The sequence below is a fragment of the Vespula pensylvanica genome, chromosome 9 (genome assembly GCF_014466175.1).
Source record: "Vespula pensylvanica isolate Volc-1 chromosome 9, ASM1446617v1, whole genome shotgun sequence".
Taxonomy (NCBI): Eukaryota; Metazoa; Arthropoda; class Insecta; order Hymenoptera; family Vespidae; genus Vespula; species Vespula pensylvanica.
The window spans coordinates 6,590,152-6,604,263 of record NC_057693.1 but is presented as its reverse complement, the minus strand read 5'-3'; the positions used below and the strand labels follow the sequence as shown (position 1 = coordinate 6,604,263).

The following is a 14,112-nucleotide window of genomic DNA, read 5'->3' as shown; positions in this document are numbered from 1 at the left end:
AAATCCCTTTTACCCTTTTACCACGTTGACACTTATGCTCGTAGTAGTTTGTTCTTGGATGGAGATGATGGACCATTCCATCTCCTTGCTACGGTGTCCCGCACTCGCGTTCGTGAAAATTTGAATTTTTTATTTTTTTTTTTATTTTTTTTTATTTTTTTATTTATTAGAGTCAAGCTTTTGCAGTTAGTTATTAATTAATAGAGTCAATGCAATTTTTTCTTAATGTAAAGTCGAGTCATTGTATTTTTTAAAAGTAGAGTCAGTTTTTTTATTTCAGAGTAGAATCAAGCCCTTTGCATTTTCTATTTTTTTTTTTTTTTTCTTTCTAATTAAATTCAAGCCCTCCCTCTGTTCATTTTAAATTAAAGTCGAGTCCTTGCATTTTTTCTTTTTAAATTAAAGTCGAGTCATTGCATTTCCTTTTTTAAATTAAAGTCGAGTCATTGCATTAAAAATTTTTAAAGTAAAATAGAGTCTTTTCTTGAAATAGATTTTTAGTTATAAAAATAGAGTCACGCTCGTTAAATATTGTGTGGACGTCCGTGGCCTGCAGCAGCATTGCACTCAGAAGTGCATTTGGATACCCAAGCATGTTGATTTTTAATTCAGAATAATCATATTTTAATCATATTTTTCATGTTCATAATTTCATAATGTGTATGTATATATACGAGATATATGCATATTTCAATGTCAACACAGCTCTACCACGAGTTGCAAAATGACTCTTATGTGGTAATCATTATCTTTATCATCTCCATTCTCACCCTCATTATCTTTTTGCAATATGATTCTGATTAATCTGATTAATCTGATTATTCTGATTATTCTATTTATTTTGGTTATTCTGATTAAAAATCTACAAAACTTGATGACGAATCGAAATGCCTGCATTCAGGAATGCAGATGAATATATAAAATGGCAGCCAGCACTCAGGAGTGCATATTAAAATATGTCAAGATTATAAATTTTTATTCCAAAATTATTAACAAATGAATATGAGATGAAAGACTTAATATATATGAGAGAGAGAGAGAGAGAGAAAGAGAAAGAAGAAGTATTTTTATTATATATATGAAAGTTTCATAAGAAATATTAAGAAGGTATAATGAATGATACAAAGATTATAATGTTTTTATATTATGATTATATAATTATATTAATATATATTATGTATTATATATATAATATATATATATATATATATAATATATATTATGATTAAATAAATGTTTATACGTATTTGAGAAAAATATAAATATTTTTTTGGAATAAAAAGGCATAAGTCTTGGTATATAAATGAAACGAATAAAATGGCTTGCTTGCACTCAGGAGTGCATATGAAAGATTCACAGTAAGTACATGATTGCATTCAGGAATGCAAATGAACAAATTATAGTAAGGATATACATTTCACATTCGGAATAATCAAAGATGAATGAATGCACTAATAAGGATATTTGATGAAGAAATATATAAATACGTCGAATTCTGGTGATATTTTTTTCAATATACGATATTAAACTTGTCTAATAATAAATAAATGAAATTTCAATTTATTTCATATATAATAATTGAATGATATTTAAATAGTGCAAATGAATTAAAGGAAAATTTGAATCATTCCGATAAGATATGTATAAGTCTTGCTAAATGAATGAAACGACATAAATGGCAGCCAGCACTCAGGAGTGCATATTAAAATATGTCAAGGGTATACATATTTATTCCAAAATTATTAACAAATGAATATTAGATGAAAGACTTAATAAATATGTATGAGAGAGAGAGAGATAGAGAGAGAAAGAAAGAGAAAGAAAGAAGGAGTATTTTTATGATATATATAAAAATTTCATAAGAAATATTAAGATATAATGAATGATATAAATATTATTAATAAATGTTTATATACATATCTGAGAGAAATATAATTATTTTTTTGGAATAAAAAATGTATAAGTCTTGGTATATAAATGAAACGATTGAAATGGCTTGCCTGCACTCAGGAGTGCATATGATAGGTTACAGTAAGTACATGCCTGCATTCAGGAATGCAGATGAACATATTATAGTAAGGATATACATTTCTCTTTTCGAATGATCAAAATGAAAATGCACTTATATGAAAGTATATAATAAATAAATATTTAAATATTTTAGTCTTGTTTCTTTTTAAAGAAATAGTATTTATTTAATAATAAATAAAGATTATTTCATACTCTTTCTAATATAATAATATATTTACATTTAAATGGACTGCAAGTGAATGAAAGGAAAATTTGAATCATTCTAAATTAGGAATATATAAATCTTGCTGAGCGAGCGATGTGATAGAAAAATAACAGCCTTGCACTCAGGAGTGCATAAAATATGTCAAGGATGTACATTTCTATTCCAAATTATTTAAACACGATTATCAAATGAAATGGTTCACAGATATATAAGAAATATATTTTTATTGTGTATATACATATACATATATATATATATATATATATATAAAATAGATTTATAAGAAATATGAAGAGGAAATAATGAATGATAGGGCAATGAATTTATAAGAAATATTTATGTATATTATAAGTAAATATGATTATTTTTTGGAATAAAAATGCACAAGTCTTGGTATATAAATGAAACGAATAAAAAGGCTGGCCACACTCAGAAGTGTGGGCGAAAATAGTTTAGAATAGAGACAGGTTTGCATTCAGGAATGCATCTGGATACTCAAGCATATAGATTTTTATTTCAGAATTATTTAAAATTTTTTATATAATTATTAGTAAATCAATAATTCTTTTCGTATCTTTTTTTTACCTATTCACTTTTGATGATTATATTAATGATTTATTATATATATGTATATACTTTATCCAATGCCAACATAGTCTTATCACAAGTTGTAGGATGGCTCATTTATTGTAAGAGTCATTTTATAACTTGTATGAATATAATCATCATCTTATATAGATTCTAATTGATTAAAAATCTATAAGACTTGATGTAGTTAGGAAAATTAGGATCTGTTAAAGCAAACAGTGGTGATAAAATAAATTTATAAGAATTATAAGAATATATTAAAACTATTTGATCTCTAATATGTGTAATATTTATATATGTATAATCTTATTTTCCTCTTTCAGATTTCATATTTTAATACTATTTTATATACATATACAAACTACATGTTCTTAAAATTGCGAAATTGTATTACTATATTTTTTATAATTTAATAGATAAAAAGTGTCTTATATGTAGACGATGTAATATGTACATCAGACACACGATGTAACTGCATACTTCGCGTTAATATAAACGTAATAATATAAGATATATGTAATCTATCGATTAAATATATATTTGATCTCGATATGGATATGTTTATGGCGGTATACAAAATTGTGTATGCATTTTATAATACGACACAAAGTGGCAGTATACTTTTGCACTTTTTTTCTTTTTTTTTTTTTTTTTTTTTTTCTATGCGATCTAATTCTTAAATATTGTGGAATATTCACCATTATTTTTTTACTCTTTTATAACGTGTCTTGAATAATTTATAATATGTATTTGTAATTGTATCAAACAATTCACAATTTATTATGCAATTTTTTTTTTTATACGTATTTCTATACATTTCTATATATTTGTAAATAAAATCCACGCATAATTTCACATTTTCTTTTTTTTTTTTTTTTTTTTAAATTGTAAAACATGTTCCCTAATGCATCGAGAATTCGACATATTCAGTGCCAATTTTGTGGCTATTTTAATAATCTTTTTTTTATTTTATTTCAGCATTACAATCTATGGTTAAATATATGTACATAAATCTTTTTATTTATTAAATTATAATCATGAAAATGTTTGACCATAGATTGTAGATATAATTTTGTCTTTCCACACATGCCCTTTTTTTTTTTTTTTTTTTTTTTGTTACAGAGAAGTGTCATCACACATTGCAAAATATCTATATCTTTATAAATTAGTGGGTATTAACAACGGTGCTGAAAATAATATTTCAAGATTTGTCATACTACCATAGTGTATGACATAAAAATAAATTGGTAAAGGTTATGAAGGAATTATTTAAAGTAGCAATTTTGTGTTTCAGGTTTTTCGGATTCCTTTTTTTAAGAAAAAATCGAAGGAAAATAATAATGTGGAGATGTAATTAATTATCGAGGACTTGAATGAAAGATTGGAAGAATAAAAAAATAAAGAGACATGGTGGATAAATCGTCTACGATTTTTTTTTTTTTTTTTTTTTTTTTTTTTTTAAATATATATATTCATTCATTTGAAATATTTAAAAACATTTTTAATCAGTCTAGACAGAATTGATTTCTGTTTCAGAAAAGATCATCTAAATTGGCAAGATTCGTTTCGATTTTTCGTTGATTATTGTTTTTCGTGTGCTGTGTGTGTGTGTGTGTGTGTGTGTGTGTGTGTGTGTGTGTGTGTGTGTGTGTGTGTGTGTGTGTAAAATAATTCTTATTTTAATATATTTTATTTTAAGAAAATTATAAATTTCTTATGTTCACAGGTTGTTTCTTCTTTATTCAAGATTTGCATATAGATTTTGATTGCATCTTGTTTAATTCTAAAATGTTTCTGATGTTTTGTGTTCACAGGTGACTAGGAACAACTCGAAACAACTCAAAATCATCAGAATGCTGATTTATTATATGACATTCACACATTATGTCGATTGCTTCTTATTTAAATTATGAAATTTTGTTGATATTTTATTTGAAGATAATTGTTCATTTGTAATATAAAATTGCCATATTGTTTTAATTGCTTCCTATTTAATTATAAAATGTTTTTGAACTTTTATGTTTACAGATGACCGTGAACAGCAGAATACTGATTTATTATATGAAATTCGAATATGATTTCGATTGCTTCTTGTTTAATTATAAAATGTTTTTGATATTTTATGTTCACAGGTGACTGTGAAAAGCAGAATACTGATTTATATAAAATTCGCATATTATTTCGATTGCTTCTTGTTTAATTATAAAATGTTTTTGATATTTTATGTTCACAGGTGACTGTGAAAAGCAGAATACTGATTTATTATATCGCATATTATTTCGATTGCTTCTCGTTTAATTATGACATGGTTTTTTAGATATCTTATGTTCGCAAGTAGCTATAGTATTTACATCCTACGAAGAAATAGTGTATAGAATTATACATAAGATGATAAGATAATATACGTGATACAACAAAGGAAAAAAAAAAAAAATTAATTGGCCATTCATTAACCTTACGAAAGGTTAAATTATTTCTGTTGTATTTAGTTTCTGTGTCATAGATAAATGATATTATATATTCTTAATATGAAATAATATTGAATAAATTGCATAATTTTTTACTTTTAGGTCTACGTATGTACGATAAGATTTCTATTTTATTTTTGATTTCAGCATGAGATGCGTCAAAGAACATACGACGTATCTACGTTAGTTTAATGGGAATAGAATTCCTTATGAAGGGCTCTATTCTTTACCGGGTAGGTAGGTCGATATCAAACGGATTCATAAATTTTCGTCTAATCAGGATCGATTAGGAAAAAAATTTTGATCCGTTTCGCGATTGCTTTTCTTTCTTTTTCCAAATTATAATTAACGATTATTATTTAACATTACATTCAATGATTTAATTATAATAATGATTTTTATACAATTGGTTCCAAAGTAATTGATATTAACAGTAGAGTCTAGCCCGTGGGTCTCCGTATGCAGCAACCTCCTTGTGGTGAGACCTGGAAATCGATATTACTTGGGATATACGATTCATTCAATTAACGCAAGTACTGTCGAGCTAATGGCTGCATCTGAATTCAATCTGAAAATTTATTAGTCTGTTATAATGCTTTTTCTTTCAATCTTTCCAAATTGTTCATTTCTCTCTGTCTCGATGTAGACATACGGACAGATCAATTTTTATTATTCAATGTATTCATTATTATATCTATTTTTTTTATATATATCGAATTTGAATTTTTTTTTGAGTTATCTTCTATATTGGTGAATGCAAAGCCAATATGGCAACATAAACGAAGAACGAAGAGTTGCAATATTTCTCACAATGAGACGTAAATATATCCATTAGTTTTTTCTAAGTGTTAATAGTTTATTATTATAATGAATTGTTTCAGGTAAATGTGAAACGAGTAATCGAGTGTGAGAAGAGTGTTAGCGTCTACTTAGAAATAGAAGGTTTCGTTTCACATACGGAACGGATTTCTCTCTCCCTCTCCCTCTCTCTCTCTCTCTCTCTCCCTCTCTCTCTCTCTCTCTCTCTCTCTCTCTCTCTCTCTCTTTCTCGTATTCGTCAGATTTGCGATACGTTCGTCTCTCTCGCTCTCATTGCACTTTACAAATGTTACAACAGCATAAATGTTGGCTGATTTTTTTAGTTCCTTTGGGAATTACCTCTCGATTGTTATAAGTAAATTGATAAGGTAATTATAAACTGATATTTTTATTTCAGTTTTGATACAATTTTGATAATAATAATAATAATAATAATAATAATAATAATAACAATAATAGTAATAACAATGATGAATTTTGAAATGTCACGTTTTCTTATATTTCATACTTTTATTTAATCCATAAGGATTTTTCGATAAATAACTTAAATTATAAACTAATCATTCGCATGGTATCAATCTATATAAATATTTTTCATTTATATATATATATATATATATTTTTTTTTATGTACGTATCTACCTACATAAATTTATCCTCGCGTGTATATTAATCGTAAGATATACATAATTTACGAATACGTATGCGTGTTAGTTACGAAGATACAACTTTTGTAAGAATCCAGTGAGAGTTTTAAGAGGAAAAAAAGAAAGAAGAAAAAAGAGCAAGTTCCTTTATTCGTTTAATTTGTGAGATGTCGTCGATAATAAGGACTTTTTCAGTCACCCAACTAAAAATCTGCTAATTGGTGGTTTTATATCGTTTCGCGTTGTACCCGTTAAAAAAGAAAAAAGAGGGAGAAGGGAGTGAAAGAGAAAGAGGAGGAGAAAGAGATTCTGATTTATTGAGAAGAACCAATTGGACAAAGGCAAAGGGTGAGGCCTCGTATTTATGTGCTAGACATATGCGAGCTCATTCAATTGCAGGGGCAACTTAATTACCAATCTCGATACACCAGAAGACGAACAATAATTGCCTTTCGATATTATGATCTATGGTATAACGAAAGAATTTGAATAAAATCGAACCGGTCCACCTCTTTGCCACCGTCTCATTTCTCACGCACACGTACGCACTTACACAAAAATCTGTTTCATTTATTTATTATTTATTTGTTATTTATTTCGATGTTCGTTGGAACTCTGAAAAAAAAAAAAACAAAATAATAATGATCATAATCGCCGGTGTACGTCGCGTGCGTTTGCGTCAATGTTTATTCTGTCGTTCTTAGCAAAAAAAAAAAAAAAAAAAAAAAAATTTTTTTTTTGACAAATATTTTATGTGCGAAATGATTTTTATCGAAGCTAGAGATCGAACATTGAAAATTTGCGATCGGTCGAACTCTGATAATTATTTTTACTCTGGCTGGGTATTGTTTCATTTAATTAATGAATCTGAAAATAATTATAACTACTAGGATCGAAGTATTGGGATAAACGTATTAAACGAAGAGAATGAAAGATGAGAAAAGAGTTAAGAGGGAAATATTTCAATTATCAGTACGTTCCTGTCCATATCGTACGATGTATGTATGTATATATGTATGTATGTATGTATGTATGTAATATAAGGGACGGCCGAATCGTTCGAGCTCTTCTCTTTAGTTTATTGCTATGTATATTTCACGAATATATTTTAATGGAACGTTAGCACGAGTTGGCATATCGCTTAATTCTTTTGTTTAAATTACGACGATGCACTTTATATTGTATGTGGGTGTGTGTGTACAAAAAAGAATGAAATATTCCTCTTTCATTCTTCTTCTTTTTCTTTTATTTTTTTTTTTCTTTTTTTTTTCTTTTTTCTTTTTTCAAGCAAGATATTGAACGGTACAACATTGTACCGAACGATAATTGCCCTTTCATTATACGTCGAATTAATCGACTTTACGGGACGTTTTAATTTTGCACTCCCAATAATTACGTTATAGCTCACCTTGTTGCAATTGTCTCCTCGAGATAATGCAGAAAAGAAATGTCGATTCTTCGTAATTTAATTTTATGTATAAATAATGTTACGAGACGTTTCATTTTCTCTTTCGAAAAGTTTCATTTACAAAGTTGCGCGTTTAAATACGATTTAATTTCGTGCCAAAAATGATTACTCGAAGTGGTGCCATCTCGTGTCGTGTAACATAGTCGTACTGTTGCACCTAGAATTATCAAAGAATCGTGATATCTTTAGATTTCTGGAATGGAGGTAACTTTAATGGGGATGATCATTGATTAAAAACAGTCGTGTAAGTATTATAATCTCTGCTAGATGGCAGCACGTAATAGCTTGACAATTTTTTATTTTTATTATTGCTAACAAAAATATATTTGAACGATGAAACTAAATTACGAAAATCATTTTGATCTAACAATAAAATATATCGATGAGAGTTAGTTAATCGAATATTATCGGATATACTAAAATAATTTTTTTTTTTGTTAATTAAAATAAACAATATGACAGAATGTATGTTAGTATGATAATTATTGTGTAATTAAAAAATGAAGTAGGTTTTAGCTATAATTAAAAAAAAAAAATTATAAAAATGAGTTTAATACAAAATCAATAAATGAATTAAAAGTAAAGAGATTATCGACATGCGAGTGATTTACCGACAGTAGTGTTCCGATGGTAATTACCGACGATTAATTTCTGATGATAATCATCCACAAACATTATCGACTGCTTCTTAATCATTGATTTTCTATTCCAAAGAAACATGTATCTTTAATACGTTTATTCAATGATTATCGTAAATGCAATAAAATAAATATAATAAATACAACACTATGCGCAATACGTAAAAAAAAAAAAGTATTTATACTTTTATTAACACAACTTATCATAAATTAAAATTTACGAAAAAGAAATAATAAATTTATATAAACGAAGAAAGTAAATAGTTCAATCCTAATAAAAAATATATTTAAATCGATTCGATCGATTTAAGAATCAGAGCATATTTATTCAACGACCGTAGAAACGAGGTATCGATAGTTGGCGATAGTGCCAAATCGTTGATCGACGTGCTCGACTTCTTAGAAAGTAGGAAATCGAATAACTCTCATTTGCGTGATCGGAATTACACAATGACAAACTGCATATCAATGTGATATCTCGAGCGAGATGAGATTTATTTGTCCTTTAATCATTTTTCCGTCCGATATGTTTTTTTTTTTTTTCACCCCTGAAAACATCGTTTTCTAATCCATTCCGATCATTCTTTCTTTTTCAAATGTTCGGATACGATCTTTCGTACGCGTGGAACGCAAGGAAAAATTTTTTTTCTAATAGTAAAAAGTAGCTTAGAAATTCCAGAGCAATGTCCTCCGTCACTTTCACGTCCTCTTCGATTTGCACGTCGACTATGCATACTACTTACCTATTGTCTTCGAACGCAATGCACTCTAGTCTAATCGCCTCAACGAGATTGCTATTCCTGTTGCCGTTGCTATTGCTATTGCTATTGCTGTTCCTAGTTTTGCTGCGGCTATCGAGAGATTCGAAAACGATCGTGAAATCGTTTCTCACGAGAAAGAGTTCGAGAAAGGAGAGAAAAATGAACTTGCGCTATACGTTGCAACTCGATTCTGAAACGCGCTTATTACTGCAGACCGAGCGATGTTAAATGTCAAGAAGTTCTCTCGTGTGATCAGAAAAAGTTTATGGGATGATTTATCCCATAATATCATCAAAAACGACGATAAATGACGTGAAAACGTAAGTTTACAAAGAAAGAAAGAACACCACTTTATATCTCGTCGTTAAATTATGTCGAATCGTGTTATCAAAAAAAAACAAAAAAAAAGAAGGAAATTTTTAATAATCAAAAAGATAGATGTTCTCGCGTCGACGAATAATTATAATTAATTAATAATAAATATAAATAAGTATAATTAATTAATTTTATAATCGTGATGATTCGATAAAAAAGAGAGAGGGAACAAACGTCACAATTTGTATAAGAAAATAAAATAAATAGGATTGAAAACGTAGAACCGATCAACGAAAATTCAACAATAGAAGGATCGAATTTCCAAAGATGTACTAATGCAACGCTGATGTACATATCCTTGTTTGATCGTGGTGAGGTCTCTTAGGCGGTGCTCGGGGTCCATGGGCGGGCCCCGCCGCTCCCGAAGGGGACCTATATAAGTACTGCCACAGAGCGCTCGCGTGTTAAGCGATTCTACAAGACAATCACTTCTGCATCATCAGCAGCAACGAGACATGCGTTTTCCTGTGAGTATTCAAACTATTTTACTCGCAGTTCGTAGTAAGTAAAATTTCAACGAAAAAATAGAAAGGAAATGAACCGAGAAGAGGAATAGCATTTTTGCGCGAATCTGATCGGAGATTATTGTAAAAAGTAAAAAAAAAAAAAAAAAAAGATTCGAAATTATTTTCAAGTGTCTCTGTCAGTCTGTCAGTGAAAATAAAGTGAAACGTTTCCTTTTTAATCGGCGATTAGGTTATTTTTATTTATTTTTTATTTTTTTTTGGTATTATTTTAATCTTTTCTATTTCTTTTATTAAACAAGATTATATATATATATATATATATATATATATATAATGTCGCGATACTCTCAAGCAAAGTTATTCCGACAGGTGCCGTTCCTTCTTTCTTGCGTCAGCTTGGTGGCCGGCCAGTACAACAGTCGACCTTACCAAGTGACCACTCCTGTGCCGATTCTAAAACAAATCAACAAGTAAGTATAACAATCGAGATAGAACGAAAAGAGGATAGAATGAATCTTTGGATTTATCGATACTTTTGAAGTTGTACGATAATTATAAATAACGAATGTTTGTTATTAAAAGAGGAAAAAAACAACGGATTAATGATCATTAATGATGATTAAAATTAAAATTATTATTTTTTTCTATTACCAACAATATATACCACTGTATATAATATGATTTTATAGATTTATTATTATTACTAATATTAGTAATGATGAATAATAAAAACGAGAAAAAAATTAGGCACAACGGAGATGGTAGCTACAGTTATGGTTACGAGGCTGCCGATGGTTCCTACAAAATCGAATCGAAATATCCGACTGGTGAAGTTTATGGGAAATATGGGTTCGTCGACGATACAGGGAGCGTTCGAGAGATCGAGTACGGTGCTTCTAGGCGTGGATTCGAGCCTGCCGGAGCTGGAATTAACGTACCACCACCGACCTTGACCTCAGCCAATAGCATTGCGAACGAACCGGAGGACGATGGTCAATACCGAGAGGACCCATCGGTTTATTACACCGATCCAAGGTATACCAATGGTGAACGTTACGAGCCGAGACCACCAGCTCAGCCCTATAATCTTCAACGACGTCCTCCCATTGATTCGCGTTCTTTACCAAGGTCAGTCCTTTTTGTAATAATTATAATAATGACTTTACGAGAAAATAATAAAAATCATTGAATACGAATAATTTCAAGATAACGCGATGGGCACTTGTAATAATATGAGAGATAAATAATTTAATATACATGAAGAAAAGAAAATACATAAATAAAGAAATAAATAATAATGAAAATATAAAATACTACTGGTTATTATTAAAGTGGTATTCCGGTAACAATTTGACGATTAAATAAATATCAATTATTCCATTATTTTCGATAAAAATAGTAATTAATGTAGTTAACGACTCGTTTGGAATCCTGGAAGAATTTAATTATGATGATGATGATAATAATAATAATAATAATAATACATTATACATTATACTACTTATGAGACCTGATTGGAGTGATTTAAATTCCGTTATGATAATTTATTTGATTTCATTTTCTCTCGGAGTATACTTCGAAACCATTACAAAATTACTATGTTTTAATGTTCGGAGTTTGCTTGGTCGGATTATAAACTGACTCGAACTACTAGCTCGAACTCGATCCTTTAATTATCTTCGATTTTTATGGACATATTTGATTGTACTCGATCGGATAGACCAGAAGCCTCGAGACGAAGCAATTATCTATTAATTTCGGTGATTAAACGAGTTTGTGGTGGGATCTTGTACAGTGATCGAGGACGCAACACGATAGTCGATTGAACTCAAATGTCAGGCAAATCGCTTGAATGTAACAATCGTGACTTGCACAACTCTAAGCTATAGACTGTTGCTATAAATACATATATTTGTATATCTATATATACATATAGTATATAATTTATATAACCATAATTTTATGTAGTGAATTTATTCGTTACTGATATATAAAATTGCGATCATTAAAGTATCTCAGTTTTACGTAAAATATTTTTTTTAAGAGGAATGCAGTAAGATTTCTGATTTTTTTTTTTTTTAAGAAGGAAAAAAAATGACTGCGAAGATTTTTTTTAACAATTAACAATATAATCATTGGAAGGATGACCTTACGTAATAAATAAATGAGTCCTTGTTGTTTTAGCAATTCCATGCCAATTGCTCCTCGAATGTCGGCGCCTCGATACGAGGCCGCGTATCGACCACAATATCAACCGCAATATCAAGGACAACAGGGACAAGGGAGATCCTTGTACACTCCGATGGCATACCAAGCCGGATATCAGGGACATCCGGCGCCCAACGTGGTCTCGAATGCTGGCTTGGCATCCTATACTATAAATTACAAGCGATAGAGAAGACTTAAAGAAATCAAAATGGCGGACCCAAGGAATATGGCCGCGATCTGTCTTCTTCCTGTCTGTGTACATAAGTTAGATTAATTTATACGTAACTAGACGTTTATTGTTTCTTTCCTTTTTTTGTTTCTATTTTTTCTTTTCTTTTCCTTTCTTTTTTTCTTTTTTCTTTTTTTTTTAGATTTACTTTCGACGGATGTAAACCCGTGCATCTTTATGCATCCCACAATAGGTGGATGCAATGCAAATAAAGGCTGCTTTTCGTTTTTTTTTTTTTTTTGTTTCTTTTTTGTTTCTTTTTCTTATTATAACATTGAAAAAATCGTAAATATATTATTTCTTGATGAATTAACGAATCTGAGTAAAATGCAGGAATACGAATTTTTCTTTGCGCGAATGAAACTTTTTTTGATCGAAATTATTATACATATGTATGAAGATATTTGAGAAAATTTTCTATAAAAAAAAAAAAAAAAAAAAAAAAAAGAAAGGGGAAAACAAGACTATGAAAATATTTATTTTCAATGGAATTTTATTAATTAAAAAAAAAAAAAAATCGGAATGCTTTTTTTAGTCGAGTCGAAATCTCGAAGTAAGGATTTCAACGATGCGATGCACTTAGCTTTTCAGTATAGGCGCGACCTTGAATAAACTCGCGTACGTATGCATACGTATATACGTGCGCGCAAAAGATAACCGGGTACATTCTTACGCCTTTTAAATGCCGTCCAGTAGATTTTTACGTCCGCGAGGAAGGCCATAGAGTCCGTCGACCACACCCAGGAATTTCATCCACCCTATCCTCGCATCGAAGACGCGCCTCCGACATTTCTTTTGAATTTTTACGATCCTATGCATTCTCTGCCTTTAAATATAATCCCATTTATGCATTGAAAACTGCAACGACGAAGATATATTGGTATATACGTAAGTGTATAATAAATAACGACGTCCTTAAAGGACGGACAATCGCTTATGATAAATAAAAAAAGAAATAAAACAAAGTAATCATTAAACTTTTTTTTTTTTCGATCACATAACGTAACATAAAATTAATTACAATTCCAAATAGCAAATTTCTTTCTGATATTTAGTGACAACGTTATTTTATTACAACGATGTTATTATTATTATATATATGTTCATTATTAAATATTAAAAGAGAAAAAAGAATAACACAATCTTTCTTTATATTTTTGACAACGAAAAAAGTAATCGTTTTTGTTTGAACGAGTTACTCTTATCAA

General features: G+C 29.2%; 1 protein-coding gene across 3 annotated transcripts; it reads left to right on the top strand.

Moving 5' to 3' along the window:
- The first annotated feature begins 6,037 nt into the window (after window positions 1-6,037).
- LOC122631730 lies at window positions 6,038-13,325 on the top strand. 3 transcript variants are annotated; one of them, XM_043817775.1, is made up of 6 exons: window positions 6,038-6,234; window positions 9,839-9,945; window positions 10,222-10,467; window positions 10,837-10,937; window positions 11,215-11,595; window positions 12,652-13,027. In XM_043817775.1, exons 3-6 carry the CDS (start codon window positions 10,456-10,458, stop codon window positions 12,860-12,862), a joined length of 705 nt encoding a protein of 234 aa, XP_043673710.1. In that variant the 5' UTR covers window positions 6,038-6,234; window positions 9,839-9,945; window positions 10,222-10,455; the 3' UTR covers window positions 12,863-13,027. The 3 variants fall into 3 exon arrangements, 2 of the variants coding, with proteins under 2 accessions (XP_043673710.1, XP_043673708.1); XR_006327759.1 differs by lacking the exon at window positions 6,038-6,234 and adding an exon at window positions 13,047-13,325 and having other exon boundaries at window positions 9,099-9,945; window positions 12,652-12,931; XM_043817773.1 differs by lacking the exon at window positions 9,839-9,945.
- Window positions 13,326-14,112: the final 787 nt, after the last annotated feature.

What these genes read in the sequence shown, in the direction of transcription:
- LOC122631730 (XM_043817773.1), top strand. An exon ending in ATTCTAAAACAAATCAACAA is followed by an intron (nt 10,938 to 11,214) that starts GTAAGTATAACA and finishes GAAAAAAATTAG; the next exon opens with GCACAACGGAGATGGTAGCT. An exon ending in GATTCGCGTTCTTTACCAAG is followed by an intron (nt 11,596 to 12,651) that starts GTCAGTCCTTTT and finishes TTGTTGTTTTAG; the next exon opens with CAATTCCATGCCAATTGCTC.